We start from the raw sequence: 13,207 nt of genomic DNA on the forward strand, positions 1-13,207 counted from the left end.
TAAAATCATTGCCAACAGATTGTAGAAAGTTTTTCCGCACTTGGTTCATCGACATCAATACGGTTTCAGTAAGGGTCGGAATATAATGCACAACATTTTGAATATTCAATTAGGGATTGCCTATGTTAAAGCTTTAGGCTAGTAGGTTGTTATGCTTCAGCTTGATATTGAAAAAGCATTTGATCATGCTCCTTGGCTGGATATTGTTCGTTCCACACTAGTTGTCCTTTCTGTGTGAAATTTTGTGTTAGAGTCCTGATGACTTTCATTTGTGTCTGTTTTTTCTTTAGTGACCTAATGTTCTGATGTAAATATTTACTACTTAATTCAATTATCTTCACAAAAAAAAAGGGGAGAGAGAGAGAGAGAGAGAGAGAGAGAGAGAGAGAGAGAGAGAGAGCAAGGTCCTTGCCTCTGGGTCCTTGCCATGATTGGTATAACTTTTTAATACCCTAGTCCGGGGATTTCCCACACGTTGGCCTATGGCCCTCGTGCCTCTTGTACTCGTGTAATCATGTAATCTTGTACTTTTTTCGTAATTAATACAATTACCTTTTACGAAAAAAAAGAGAGAGAGAGAGAGAAAGAGCAAGGTCGATCGATGGCGCCCTGTTGCCTGCGTGCCCCGTCGCGCCATCTGACTGCCCGCGACGGCCAGAGAGCAAGGTCGGTCGATGGCGCCCTGTTGCCTGCGTGCCGCGTCGCGCCATCTGACTGCCCAACGCCTGACTGCTCGTCGCGCCCTGTCACCTGAATGCCCGTCGCGCCCTGTCGTCGTCTGACTACCGTCGTGTCCTGTCGTCTGCGAGCCTGTCGCCTGAGCGGCCCGTTCTCTGCGCGCCCAGTCGCCTGCTTGCCCCGATGCCTGCGCGCCCCCTCGTCCACGAGCCAGGGTGCCCCGTTGCCACGCCGCCCAGTCCTGTCCCTGCCCTCGCTCTCGCCCGTCAGTCGTCTGTCCTGGGCGCGGGGACCCCTGCCGCCGCCCTTCAGTCACATAGCCCCACGTCTCTTACGTCTCAGCCCTGCGCATCGCCCTGTTTCGTTCCGCCTTGTCTACTGCCTGTCCCGCTGAAACGTTTGCAGCCGCCTCGTCAACTTCACCTGTGCTGCTGCTGGAGGCTCCGCCTGCGTGTGCTCCTCCTTTCGTGCAGAGGCGCCCAGCGCCTGTAAAACCCTAAACCTGACTATCGTCAGAGAGGCAGCGTCCGGGATAGCGTGCCCCCTGCTCTGTACACAGAGAGAGAGAGAGAGAGGGGGAGAGAGAGAGCGGTCCTGATCTGCACTGTCGGTCAGTCCTTCTTCGAGATCAGTTCGTCATACACGATGGCTGGTTTGGATCTGGATTTCATAGACCAAACGGTGGCAGCACTTGGCCCGGACTCTGATGCTGAGGAACCGGAGGATATGGTTCCGTGCACTGAAGAATTGCCCCCGGGTCCTGACATCCAGCCTGCGGGTAAACGTACCAAGCATACCCCGGAAGAGATAGGTGTTACTCCGGATCGTTCCTATGCGCAGGTTGCTTCGGATTCTGTGGACTCTCTGGAGGTGGACTGGGAGCATCTGTTGGAATTTGCCAACACTTTGCTTCGTGAATATGTTCAACATAATCAGGAAGCCTTCTCTGACTCTGCTCCAGACGATGTTCTGGAAGCTATCGTCGACCCAAAAACTGTCCTACGCTCCTTTTCGGTATTTTATGATCGTGCGGTGATACTCTTCTTCACTGGTCGAATCCTGCTGCTTTCCCGTATTCGCCAATGGCTGCAGAGTCTGCTACAAGGGGAATGTGCTGAAGAGATTTTTGTTGGATCCCGGGGTTTTTTTGAGGTCCTCTTGAAAACAGAGACGCACCGTGCTGCTCTCCTGTCTAAACTGCCTTTGTTTTTTGATCGTCGGTTGGTTGATGTGGTTCCATGGCGCCCGATGGCAGATTTCCAGCGCCTCCTGCAACGTGAATGCCCTGTGTGGGTAGAAGTGGAAAATTGTCCGGCTGTTTATTGGCCGCTATTGAAGGATGCTATGGCCACTGTGGGCACGGTTCTGGTCCCTCCCAGTCTCAGGGCTGTGAATCGCACCGCTTGTGCATGTTATGGGATACTGCAAGGAAACGGCTTGCTTTGTTACGCCTCAATTGCCTTGGCATGCATCCGTTACACTTTCGTTTGAAATGGGGCAATTTTGCAGGCCATTGCTTTTCTAGTGGACAGTTGGGGCACTTTATGGTTGAATGCCCTGAGCAACAACACGTTTCAGATGCGGCTCATGTTGCTCCGCCGATGGAAGATATGGTGTTTGATGCTCCGCCGCTGGATACTATCCACCCGCCCCAAGTTCTGGCCAAAGGTAAACAACAGGTTTCGGGTCTGGATTCCCGTGCCACTGATTGGGTTGAAGTACGTGCCAAAAAAGACAATAGGATTGGTGCTGGCATGGAGAGTACTGTGCCTACTACCTCACAAGATTCCATGCGAACATATATGCGCAGGAAGGAAATGATGTGTTCCGAGCGCTCTGCTCCTGCTATGGTTTCTTCAGCTCCCCGTCATCAGCCCGCCAGGAAAATGTATTCGGATCGTCTAAAGGGTCCACCTGCACAGCTGGCTTTTGATACCAGAGGCAACGTCATTACTCCGTGGGACCGTCGTTACCCACGTTCCCACCCCAAGCAAGCAGATATGCCGTCTACTTCCAAATCTGGTCCTCAGAACTCTTTTGCGGTGTTGGCGGATTTCCTGGATGAGGGAGTCCTGGACATTCTCGCCGACAAAGTCAAATCGAGGCAAGCTGTGCCTCGTACACCTAATTGTGTTTTGTATACACATGAAAATAGCCACATGGAATGTGCGAGGAATTTGTTCTTGCCACAAGCAACATGCCATGTGGACTGCATTGTATGAGAATCAGTGGGATGTCCTGTGCGCTGTTGAGCACAAGAGTTACGGTGACGCCGGTAAAGTTGTGGATTGCCATGGCTTTCATTTGTTCTGTGCAGGAACACAGGCCATGCATTATTCGGGTGTGCTCATGATTGTACATGCCAAATATCAGCCTGTTCTTATTAAAAATGATGTTCATGGCCGCTTTTTGGTGGTTGAAATCTTATTCGAAGGGGAAATCCTCTGGTTGCTTGGCCTCTATGCTCCGAATGATTCGTTATCTCGCCGGGAGCTTTGGCAGACTTTTCAGACTTCCTTGTCACTTGGCAGACGGGGCTTCTTCATGGGGGATTTCAATGTGTGTGTTGATTCTTCCCAGTCTACATCGGAGCACTCGGTCATGGATGCGCCGGAAAGTCGTATGTGGCATGAGTTGGCTCTTGCTGTTCTTAAGCAAGATCTTTGGTCCTAGCTACACCCGTCTTCTCCAGGCTTTACTTTCCATTCGGCCCAGTATGCCACAACATGGTCGCGGTTGGACCGTATATATATCATGCAGAATGATGATTTTGTGCCTGAGATGCTTGAAATAAAAGTGTTGCAGCAATATGTCTTGTCGGACAATTTCCCTCTGCAGTTCGAGTTGCTTGCACGACCCATTGCCCCTTTCAAGCAATTTCTGGAGAGACTCCCTTTGCGTTTCAACTCGTCCTACTTAAAGCATACACTTTTTCAGGGCTATATGCAGCAATTGCTTGACAGATTCTTCTTGGACTTTTCCTCTCAGGGCACTGCGTCATTTGAAAGATTGCTCTCTAATGTGCAGCGGGTTGCTCGGCAATATGGGATCTATCATGCCTCTCTTTATCGGCACCGTCGATAGGCAGCGGAGGACTAGCTGCTTTTGGTTCGCTCCCTGCTGGTGGACACTCCGGATGATGCATTTCTGCTTGCACTGGCCATGCGGGTGGCCGATCTTATTAAAGAATTCCAGTTAAAATCGTATCAGCAGGCCAAATTGCAACATGTAACAGAGACTTTGCAAGATAGTGCATGTCAGACCCATAAGTTCTTTCGAGCTCTCCATGCCTCTCCTGCTCGAGAGAATATGACCAGACTTGAGGATGCACAAGGCCACCTTATCATGGATCCACAGACTATTGTGCATATGTGCAGGAATTATTTCCGTGACCTTCTCGGTTCCGCTTCTCCACCTTCAGCCCAAATTACTCAGGCCCGTTCGGGTTTTTATGACCTGGTCCGCAATCAGCTTCCGCAGGACATGCAAGCTACTCTGGAGTCAGATATTGGTGAAGCAAAGGTTATGGATGTCTTGTTACACTTGCCCAAAGATAAAAGTCCGGGTTGGGATGGCCTCATCAATGAGTTTTTTGAAGCTTTCGCTACCCAACTGGCGAAACCATTGCAGGCTTTGTTTCAGCAGGTGTGGGAAACGGGGATCATGCCTCCCTCATGGAAACAAGGACTTATTAAACTGCTTCCAAAAGTTCCTTCGCCATCTAAGTTGACACACTGGCACCCCATTTCTTTGATGGGTTCAATGTACAAAATCTTTTCCAAAGTAATGGCGAATCGGCTCCATAAGCATCTCCCTGCCCTTCTGCACCCTCTCCAGTATGGTTTCATTAAGGGACGAAATATTCTACACAATGTTTTGAATGTCCAATTGGCCATTGATTATGCCCGGCATTCTAATCAGGAGGTGGTACTGATTCAACTGGACCTGGAAAAGGCTTTTGACTATCTGGACTGGTCTTTCGTTGCTGACCTTATGTCTGCTATGGGCTTTGGTGCTCGGATGTCTCGTCTGATCTACACCATTAGTGCTGCGGCGTCTTCGCAAGTCATGCTGAACGGAGGTGTTACTGAGCCATTTGTCGTTGCCCGTTCTGTCAGACAGGGGTGCCCTTTGAGCCCTTTATTCTTTGCCCTTGCGACACATCCAGTTCTTTCCATGTTATCACAAATGGCCGCCTCTTCTCAGTTGGCCGGACTGTCGCTTCCTACAGGACAACACTTCATTAGCCAATCCTTGGCGGATGATACTTTTATGATTTTGCGTGCGGACAAGGATAACCTTCGAAAAGCATTGGATGTTTGGGGTCTCTTTGGTCAAGCGTCAGGCCTTCGTATCAATGCGCTCAAATCAGCCATTCTAAGTTGCACGGAGTCGGATTTGCAGTCCTTGGACTGGCAGGGTCTGGTTGTTCCTCGAGGTTCCATTGTAAGGCATCTTGGATACCCTTTGGGTGTTGATGTTCCCCCAAAGCAGCTTCTGCAGTGGATTTCTCAGAAAATGGTGGCCAAGTTTATGTATTGGAAGTCTTAGGCCTGGCCTTTTCATGTTCGCCTCAAAGTAGCCCAGATAATTATGTTGCCAATGCTCACATATTTCTTGCCATTGTTGCCCTGGACTCCTACGACTCTGAATGCTCTCACTCAGTCTATTCGCTTTATGCTATGGAAGGACTCATTGGATGCAGGTATTTCCTGGATCTCGTGGTCGCATGCGTACACCCCGAAATGCATGGGTGGCGGAGCTATTTTAGATGCCCAAACTCACATGCAGGCACTCCGTTGGTCCCTTTTCCGGGCCATGTGCTCGGATGATCATCATCCGTGGGTTGCTATCGCCCGTTATTTCCTCGAGGGCCATGGGCTTCGGCATGGCAATACCCAACTCCGGAGTTCTTGGTGGCACGTTCTTAATGCTGATTCGCGGTTTTCCAGTTCTTCTTCATCGCTGCTTACTCATTTGGTGTGTTCTTGGAAACACGTCCTTCAAAAGGCTCAGTGGCACCCAACGGAGGATCGCCTGGCTACTAACTCTTTTCAATTGGAATTACTGGCAGTCTCGCGTTTACTTTCGTGGGAAGGTAAACATGAGCTTCGACCACAATTCAACCGGATGGGATGTTTGGGTTTGTCTTTAGTTGCGGATGCTACCCTTGCCAGTCGCAATGTGCTTATATCGTTTCGTACTGCTAGGAGGCTTTTCAGGATCCCTCGTGGATATAGGCCTTTATGGGAACAGCTTTTGACGGTGCTCCAGAGCAGACAACCCTTTCCTGCTCTTGCTTTGGATCATCCCTGGCAGGATTGGGACCTACAAGGCCGGCTGCATTTGAGCAAAGCTTCTGCTAACCAAGTGTATCATCTTCTGATTAAAGATAATCAATGGCTAGTTACTAAAGCGAATGCTTTATGGGGATTGCATAAATCCCGGTCATGGTGGAGGGCAACTGTGATGGAGGGCTGGGTCAACAAGACACCCTTTAAATACAAAGTCTTTCTTTGGAGAGTGATGATTGGGGGTCTTCCGCTTGCTTCGGCTCTTTCCAAGCGACGTATCTCCAATGGCACTTGTTTCTTTTGTACCACTACTATGGAATCCGCCCGCCACCGATTTATTTCTTGCCCCGTCGCTAAGAAAGTCTGGTTATTTTTGTCGGCCGTTTGGCGAGGGGTGGTCGGTATCACACTGCGCCCCTTTGATTGGGTTTTGGGCCAGCCCAAATACCCTACTCCCGCACAGCCACATATGAAGCTCATGTATCACTTTCTTCGATACTGGGGCTGTTGGCATAACTGGACCATTCAGAATGCTTTTCTGTTTGACTCCGCCCATAATGTTCAGCGGCATTTTGTGAGGCTTAAGGGCCTCTTGTATTGGCAGTTAGCTCTTCTCCATCGTTTTGATTTGCTCTCTACGGAGGACTTCCGTCCTTGGCATATGGCAATTTCCTCCGCATCCTTGCCATGAAATTGTAACTTGTAGTGCTTAGCACCTCTTCACATGATGGCTTGGATTGTCGTCATCTATCTTGTAATCAAGTAATCTTGTATTTTTTTCGTAATTAATACAATTACCTTTTACGAAAAAAGAGAGAGAGAGAGAGATTCTCTGATGACCTGATGGTCTGATGTAATAGAAAGTAAGAGATATAGAGAGAATGTTGACCTGATGGTTGGATGTAAATATTTACTACTAAATTCAATTATTTTCACCGAAAAAAAAGAGAGAAAATCATTGTGAATAGATTGCAAAAAGTTTTTTTGCACCTGGTTCTTCCATGTCAATATGGTTTCATTAAAGGTCGGAATATCATGCATAACATCTTGAATGTTCAACGGGGAATTGTCAATGCTAAAGCTTCAGGACAGCAAGTAGTAATGCTTCAACTTGATATTGAGAAGGCATTTGATAATGTTAGCTAGCCTTTTTTGTGGCAATTATTGTCTACAATGGGATTTGACCCTCGCATGGTTTCTCTTGTTGACAATTGGTCAGGGAGCTGTAGCTCGTATTGCTCTTAATGAAGGGATCATGGAAGAAATTGCCTTATCTCGATCTCTTTGGTAAGGCTGCCCTCTCAACCCTTTGTTGTTTGCTTTGGTCACTCACCTGATGCTCTCGTTGTTGGACAAGTTGGCTGATCAAGGCGAGATAGTTGGCTTGACTCTTCCCAGTGGTACTCAATTGTGGGTCAATCTTTGGCAAATGATTCTTTTATGTTCCTTAAAGTTGATCGCGCAATGTTAATCGGGCAATGGTGGCATGGAATCTTTTTGCTTTGGCATTTGGTCTTTATATTAATACACAGAAATCTTCTTTTCTCTCTTGTACGGAGACTGATCTGCAGGCCTTGGGCTGGCATGGAATTGTGATTCCTAACGGAAATATAACCAGACACTTGGAATATCCTATTGGGGTGAAGGTAGCACTCCGGGCCTTATTGGATTGGATGGCCTCTCGGATTCATGACAGGTTCATGTACTGGAAATCTCAAGGCTGGCCTTTACATGTCAGACTGAAAGTTGCTCAAAGTATGATGATCAGTATGATATCGTTCTTTTTGCCACTCCTTCCGTGGACTAAGAAGTCCCCTTTGGAACTTGTTCAGCCTATTAGGTTTATGTTGTGGAAAAAGAAGGGGAATCGGTTGGGTTAGGTTTGGATTTCGTGGCAGCATATGACTACGCCTAAACGAATGGGGGGGAGCAGCCCTCTTGGATGTTAATTTGCATATGAAAGCCTTGAGGTTAGTCCTTTTGCAGGCGTTATGTGTACAGAGTCATCCTTGGTCAGACATTGCAAAATTTTTCATTGAAAAGTCTGGCATCTCTCATTGTAATACGTTTATTTGTGCCTCATGGTGGCATGTGCTCAACTCCTGGAGGCCAATTAAGACCACCCAGTCTTTTCTCCTTTCCCATTTGATTGCATCCTGGCAGGAGATCTTATGTTTTTCACTTTGGCGCCCTCCTGAGATTTGCAAGGAGGCGAATTCACTGCAAGGAGAGGTGTTAGCCTTCTCCGGGTTGTTGGATTGGCCGGACAAAGATTTGCATAGACTCAAGTTTAATCAGATGACTCGTTTGGGGTTGCAGATATTTTTTGATGGTGTTATTCCTAGGCAGTCCCGTCTTTACTCTTTTTGGTGTATTTGTCAACACTTTCGGGTAACCCGTGGATATTGTGAGATCTGGTCATCCATACAGGTCACACTTCAGAGGTTCTCTCCTTTACCAGTGCTACAGCCATTTTATCCATGGCGTGATTGGAAGTTTGTGATTCCGGATGAATTTGAGATGAGGTCTGCTATCCAGATATACCGTTAGATGGTGGAGGCCAAGAGATGGGTAACTACAAAGGTGAATAAATTATGGAAAGATTCCTTCAGCTTTGGAAGTCTAAGGTTTCCTATCAGGGGAAAGTCTTCTTGTGGAGACTGCTGATTGGTGGTCTTCCAACTGGAGAGGTGCTGCGTGCCCAAAAGGTCTCTGCTGGTCGTTGTGTATTTTGCACTACATGTGATGAAACATTGCTTTATCTTTTTGCCTCTTGTCCAGTAGCGCGAGAGATTTGGTTTTCTTTTTCTCGCGTTTGGCTTTTGGCGACTCAGCTCTAGATAACAGCCTGGTCATGGATTATGGGAAAGCTACCCTTCGTGCCTTCTTTGCATTCTGATTATTGCTGCCAGTTCCAATGCCTTCTTTGTATTCGAGGTTTAGTGCTATGGCAGATTTCTTTTATGATATTAGCTGACTTGGTTCTTCCTGACATTGCTGCCCACTGGCTGGCCATTGTTCGCTCTCCACCAGCAGTGTGGTTTTCTCTTGGTGATATAGTCCTAATAGTCTTTCGTCACTTTCTTTGAGGACCTGATGGTCTGATGCAACAGAATGTAAACATATATATATATATATATATATAGAGAGAGAGAGAGAGAGAGAGAGAGAGAGAGAGAGAGAGAGAGAGAGAGAGTAGGACTGGGACCTTGCAAGCCGCCTGAGTCTGGAAAAGGCCTCTACTAATCAGGTGTATCATCTTCTTGTTCAAGATCACCGATGGCTGGGAGAGAAAGCTAATACGGTTTGGGGCCTGCGGAAATCGCTGTCATGGTGGCAGAAAACGCTGATGGAGGGTTGGCTAAATCAGACACCTTTCAAATGCAAGGTTTTTCTTTGGCGGGTGATGATTGGTGGTCTTCCTCTGGCCTCGGCCCTTGCCAAGCGTCGCATTTCGAATGGCAATTGTTTCTTCTGTACCACACCGGCGGAAACGGCCCGACATCGTTTTCTCTCTTGCTCGCTCGCCAAGAATATCTGGTCACTCTTGTCGCACATTTGGCGCGCGGTAGTGGGGTCCTCGCTATCTCCTTTCGACTGGGTTTTTGTGCGCCCGAAGTATCCCGCGCCGCCACAGTTGCATGAGAAGCTCTTATTTCACTTTTTCAGATATTGGGGATGCTGGCACATTTGGACCACGCGCAATGCTTTTCTCTTTGATTCGGCCTCGAATGTACCCCGACATATTGCCAGGCTTAAAGGGCTCTTACATTGGCAGCTAGATATCATCCGACACTCCGACTTGCTCCCTCGGGAGGATTTGCATCCGTGGCATATGGCAATTGCCTCTGGCTCGTTGCCATGATTCGTGTAACCTTTTCAGTGCATTACTACGGGGCTTCCCCACACGGCCCTCGTGTATCTTGTAATCAGAAAATAGAGAGAGAGAGAGAAAGAGAAAACCTCTTCACATGATGGCTTTGTGTCATCATGTATCTTGTAATCCAGTAATCTTGTACTTTTTTCGTAATTAATACAATTACCTTTTACGAAAAAAGAGAGAGAGAGAGAGAGAGAGAGAGAGAGAGAGAGAGAGAGAGAGAGAGAGAGAGAGAGAGAGAGAGAGAGAGAGAGAGAGAGAGAGAGAGAGATTGCATGAGAGGCCGTTTGACGCGCGTCGCCTGTCCGTCACACGTGGGTCGTGCGGTGGTCGCGGCTCCGTCTCGCCTGTCACGCCTCGACTCCTTGCAGATGTCACTTGCCGCTGGTCGTTGCTGGTGCTGCCCGACTGTTGCTGTGGTCCACGGTGGACCTGCTGTGGTCCACGTTGGACTTGTCGTGATCCTGCCTTCCGCTTGTGGGTTGTTGCCTGTCACCTAGAAGTCTTGTCGATTGCCTGTGTCAGCGTGTCGCCCGACGGCTACACACTCAACAGCCAGCTTGTCGTCCGACGGCCACACACTCAGCAGCTCCCCTGAACCTGTCTGTACCTGCCGTTGCTGCGCCCGTCTGTACCTGCCGTTGCTACGCCTGTCGCAGGTCTGCGGGACCTGCAGAGCGAGTGAGAGAGAGAGAGACAACGAGAGAGAGAGAGAGAGAGAGAGAGAGAGAGAGAGAGAGAGAGAGAGAGAGAGAGAGAGAGAGAGAGAGAGAGAGAGAGAGAGAGAGAGAGAGACTCGCCCTCTGTGTGAAGACAGCAGTATGGCTGGCCTGGATTTGGATTTTCTTGACCGGACGGTGGCAGCCCTTGGCCCTGATTCCGATGCAGAGGAGCCGGAAGATATGGTGCCATGCACGGAGGAGTTGCCGCCGAGTTCTGAACAGCCGCCTGCCGGCAAACGCTCCAAGCATACGCCTGATGAGCCAATGAGTCCTCCGGAACGCTCCTATGCGCAAGTGGCTTCTGATCCTGTGGATTCGCAGGAAATCGACTGGGAGCATTTGTTGGACTTCGCCAATACTCTGCTTGGCGATTATGTCCAGCATAATACCGAATCTTTTTCTGTTGCGGGAACGGATGATGTGCTGGAAGCCACGGTGGACCCCAAATCAGTCTTGCGTTCCTTCTCGGTGTTCTATGAGCGTGCAGTTATACTTTTCTTCACTGGCAGGATCCCAGTGCTTTCGCATATTCGCCAATGGCTGCACCATCTATTGCAAGGGGAGTCTGTTGAGGAGATCTTCCTTGGACCTCGCGGGTTTTATGAGGTCCTGCTGAAATCGGAAACGCATCGCGCTGAGCTCCTGTCCAAGTTGCCGCTATTCTTTGATCGCCGCTTGGTTCATGTTGTGCCATGGCGCCCCATGGCCGACTTCCAGCGTCTGGTTCAACGCGAATGCCCGGTGTGGGTAGAGGTGGAAAACTGTCCGGCGGTCTATTGGCCCATGTTGAAGGATGCGATGGCAGTTGTGGGAACAGTGCTGGTTCCCCCAAGCCTCAGGGCGATGAACCGCAACCGTTTATGCATGCTATGGGACACGGCCAGGAAAAGGCCCGCGTGGCTTCGCCTCAATTGTTCGGGCATGCATCCTTTGTATTTTCGCCTAAAATGGGGCAACTTTGCGGGCCACTGCTTTTCATGTGGTAAATTGGGGCATTTCATGGCCGAATGCCCTGAAAAGCAATCGTCTTCGGAGGATGCGCAGGTTGTGCTGCCCAAGGACGACATGGTGCTGGATGCCATGCCCCAGGAAGCCCTTCAGTCTCCTCATGTCATGGATAAAGGCAAACAACAGGTCCTGAGTGTGGATTCCTGTCGCACTGACTGGATTGAGGCATGTCCTAAAAAAGGTAAAAAGTTGGATGCAGGCCTGGCGGATCTTGGGCCTCCCGCTTCCCAGGATTCCGTGCGCACGTATACGCGCCGGATAGAAATGGCCACTTCACAGCAGGCTGCGCGTCCTATGGCCCCGTCGGGCCCCCGCAACCAGTCTCCAAGGAGAGCCTATACCGACGGCCCCAGAGGCCCACCTGCCAAGCTGGCGTTCGATGCCAAAGGAAATGTTATTACACCCTGGGATCGGCGTTATCCCCGCCCCTCTCCCAAGGCAGTGGATTTCCCTTCTACCTCCAAAGCAGGTCGCCAGAATTCTTTTGCAGTATTGGCTGATTTTCTGGTTGAGGGTGTCCTGGATGCTCTCGCGGAAAAGGTGAAATCGAGGCAGCAGGTGCCTCGTTCCTGACTTCCTTCTTTGAGGATACATGAAGATAGCCACGTGGAATGTGCGAGGCATTTGCTCTCGCCATAAGCAACACGCCATGTGGACCGTCTTGCACGAGAACCAGTGGGATGTATTGTGTGCAGTTGAGCACAAAAGTCACGGTGAAGCAGGAAAAGTGATGGATTGTCATGGATTCCGTCTGTTTTATGCAGGGACCCATGCTACGCACTATTCGGGCGTGCTGATGATTGTCCATGAGAAATATCAGCCTGTCCTTGTTAAAAATGATGTGCAGGGCCGCTTTCTGGTGATCGAAGTCTTATTTGAAGGAGAGATTTTATGGCTGCTGGGCCTCTATGCTCCGAATGATCCCGCATCCCGATGGGATCTTTGGTTCACTTTGCAGGGTTCCATGTCACTCGGCCGAAGGGGGTTCTTGATGGGAGATTTCAATATGTGTGTTGACTCTTCTCAGTCCACTTCAGGGCATTCGGTAATGGATACCGGAAAGCCGGGTGTGGAGTTCCTTTGCTTTGCACGTGCTCAAGCAAGATCTTTGGTCGTGGCTTCACCCTTCTTTTTCAGGGTTTACTTTTCATTCCCCACAATATGCAACTACCTGGTCGCGACTGGACAGAATGTATATCATGCAGGGCGATGATTTTCTTCCCGAGATGCTTGAAATGAAGGTCTTGCGGCAATATGCGTTATCGGACCATTTCCCCCTCCAGCTTGAGATGCGGGCACACTCTATTGCACCTTTTGTGCAATTCCTGGATAGGCTCCCTTTACGTTTCAACTCCTCTTATTTGAAGCATTCAATTTTCCAGGGCTATATGCAGCAGCTGATTGAGAGGTTCTTATTGGACTTCGCCTCTGAGGGCTGGCCTTCATTTGCACGGCTGCTCTCTGATGTGCAGCGGGTTGCTCGCCAGTATGGGATCCATCATGCCTCGCTTTGCCGCCGACGTCGACATGCAGCAGAAGACTTACTGGCTTTGGTCCGTTCCTTGCTCCTGGATTCCCCTGATGATGATTTTCTGCTGTCTCTGGAGAGGCGGTTGGCCCATCTT

General features: G+C 49.3%; 1 protein-coding gene across 6 annotated transcripts in view; it reads left to right on the forward strand.

The window, feature by feature from the left end:
* PHYLLO (2-oxoglutarate decarboxylase/hydro-lyase/magnesium ion-binding protein) overlaps positions 1 to 13,207 on the forward strand; it is a 309,033-nt gene that overhangs the window by 63,218 nt on the left and 232,608 nt on the right. Inside the window, exon 1 of one of the 6 annotated variants that reach the window (XM_087700929.1) lies at positions 7,202 to 7,259. The exons of the other annotated variants lie outside the window; for them this stretch is intronic. Within the exon in view, the coding sequence (XP_087557055.1) occupies positions 7,217 to 7,259 (43 nt within the window). The 5' untranslated portion in view covers positions 7,202 to 7,216. Of the gene's footprint in view, positions 1 to 7,201; positions 7,260 to 13,207 lie in introns of those variants that run through there. 6 annotated transcript variants of the gene reach the window in all.

This window comes from Lygodium microphyllum, chromosome 2 (assembly GCF_053477565.2).
Source record: "Lygodium microphyllum isolate KBCC chromosome 2, Lygodium_microphyllum_v1.1.10, whole genome shotgun sequence".
In the NCBI taxonomy this organism is placed as follows: Eukaryota; Viridiplantae; Streptophyta; class Polypodiopsida; order Schizaeales; family Lygodiaceae; genus Lygodium; species Lygodium microphyllum.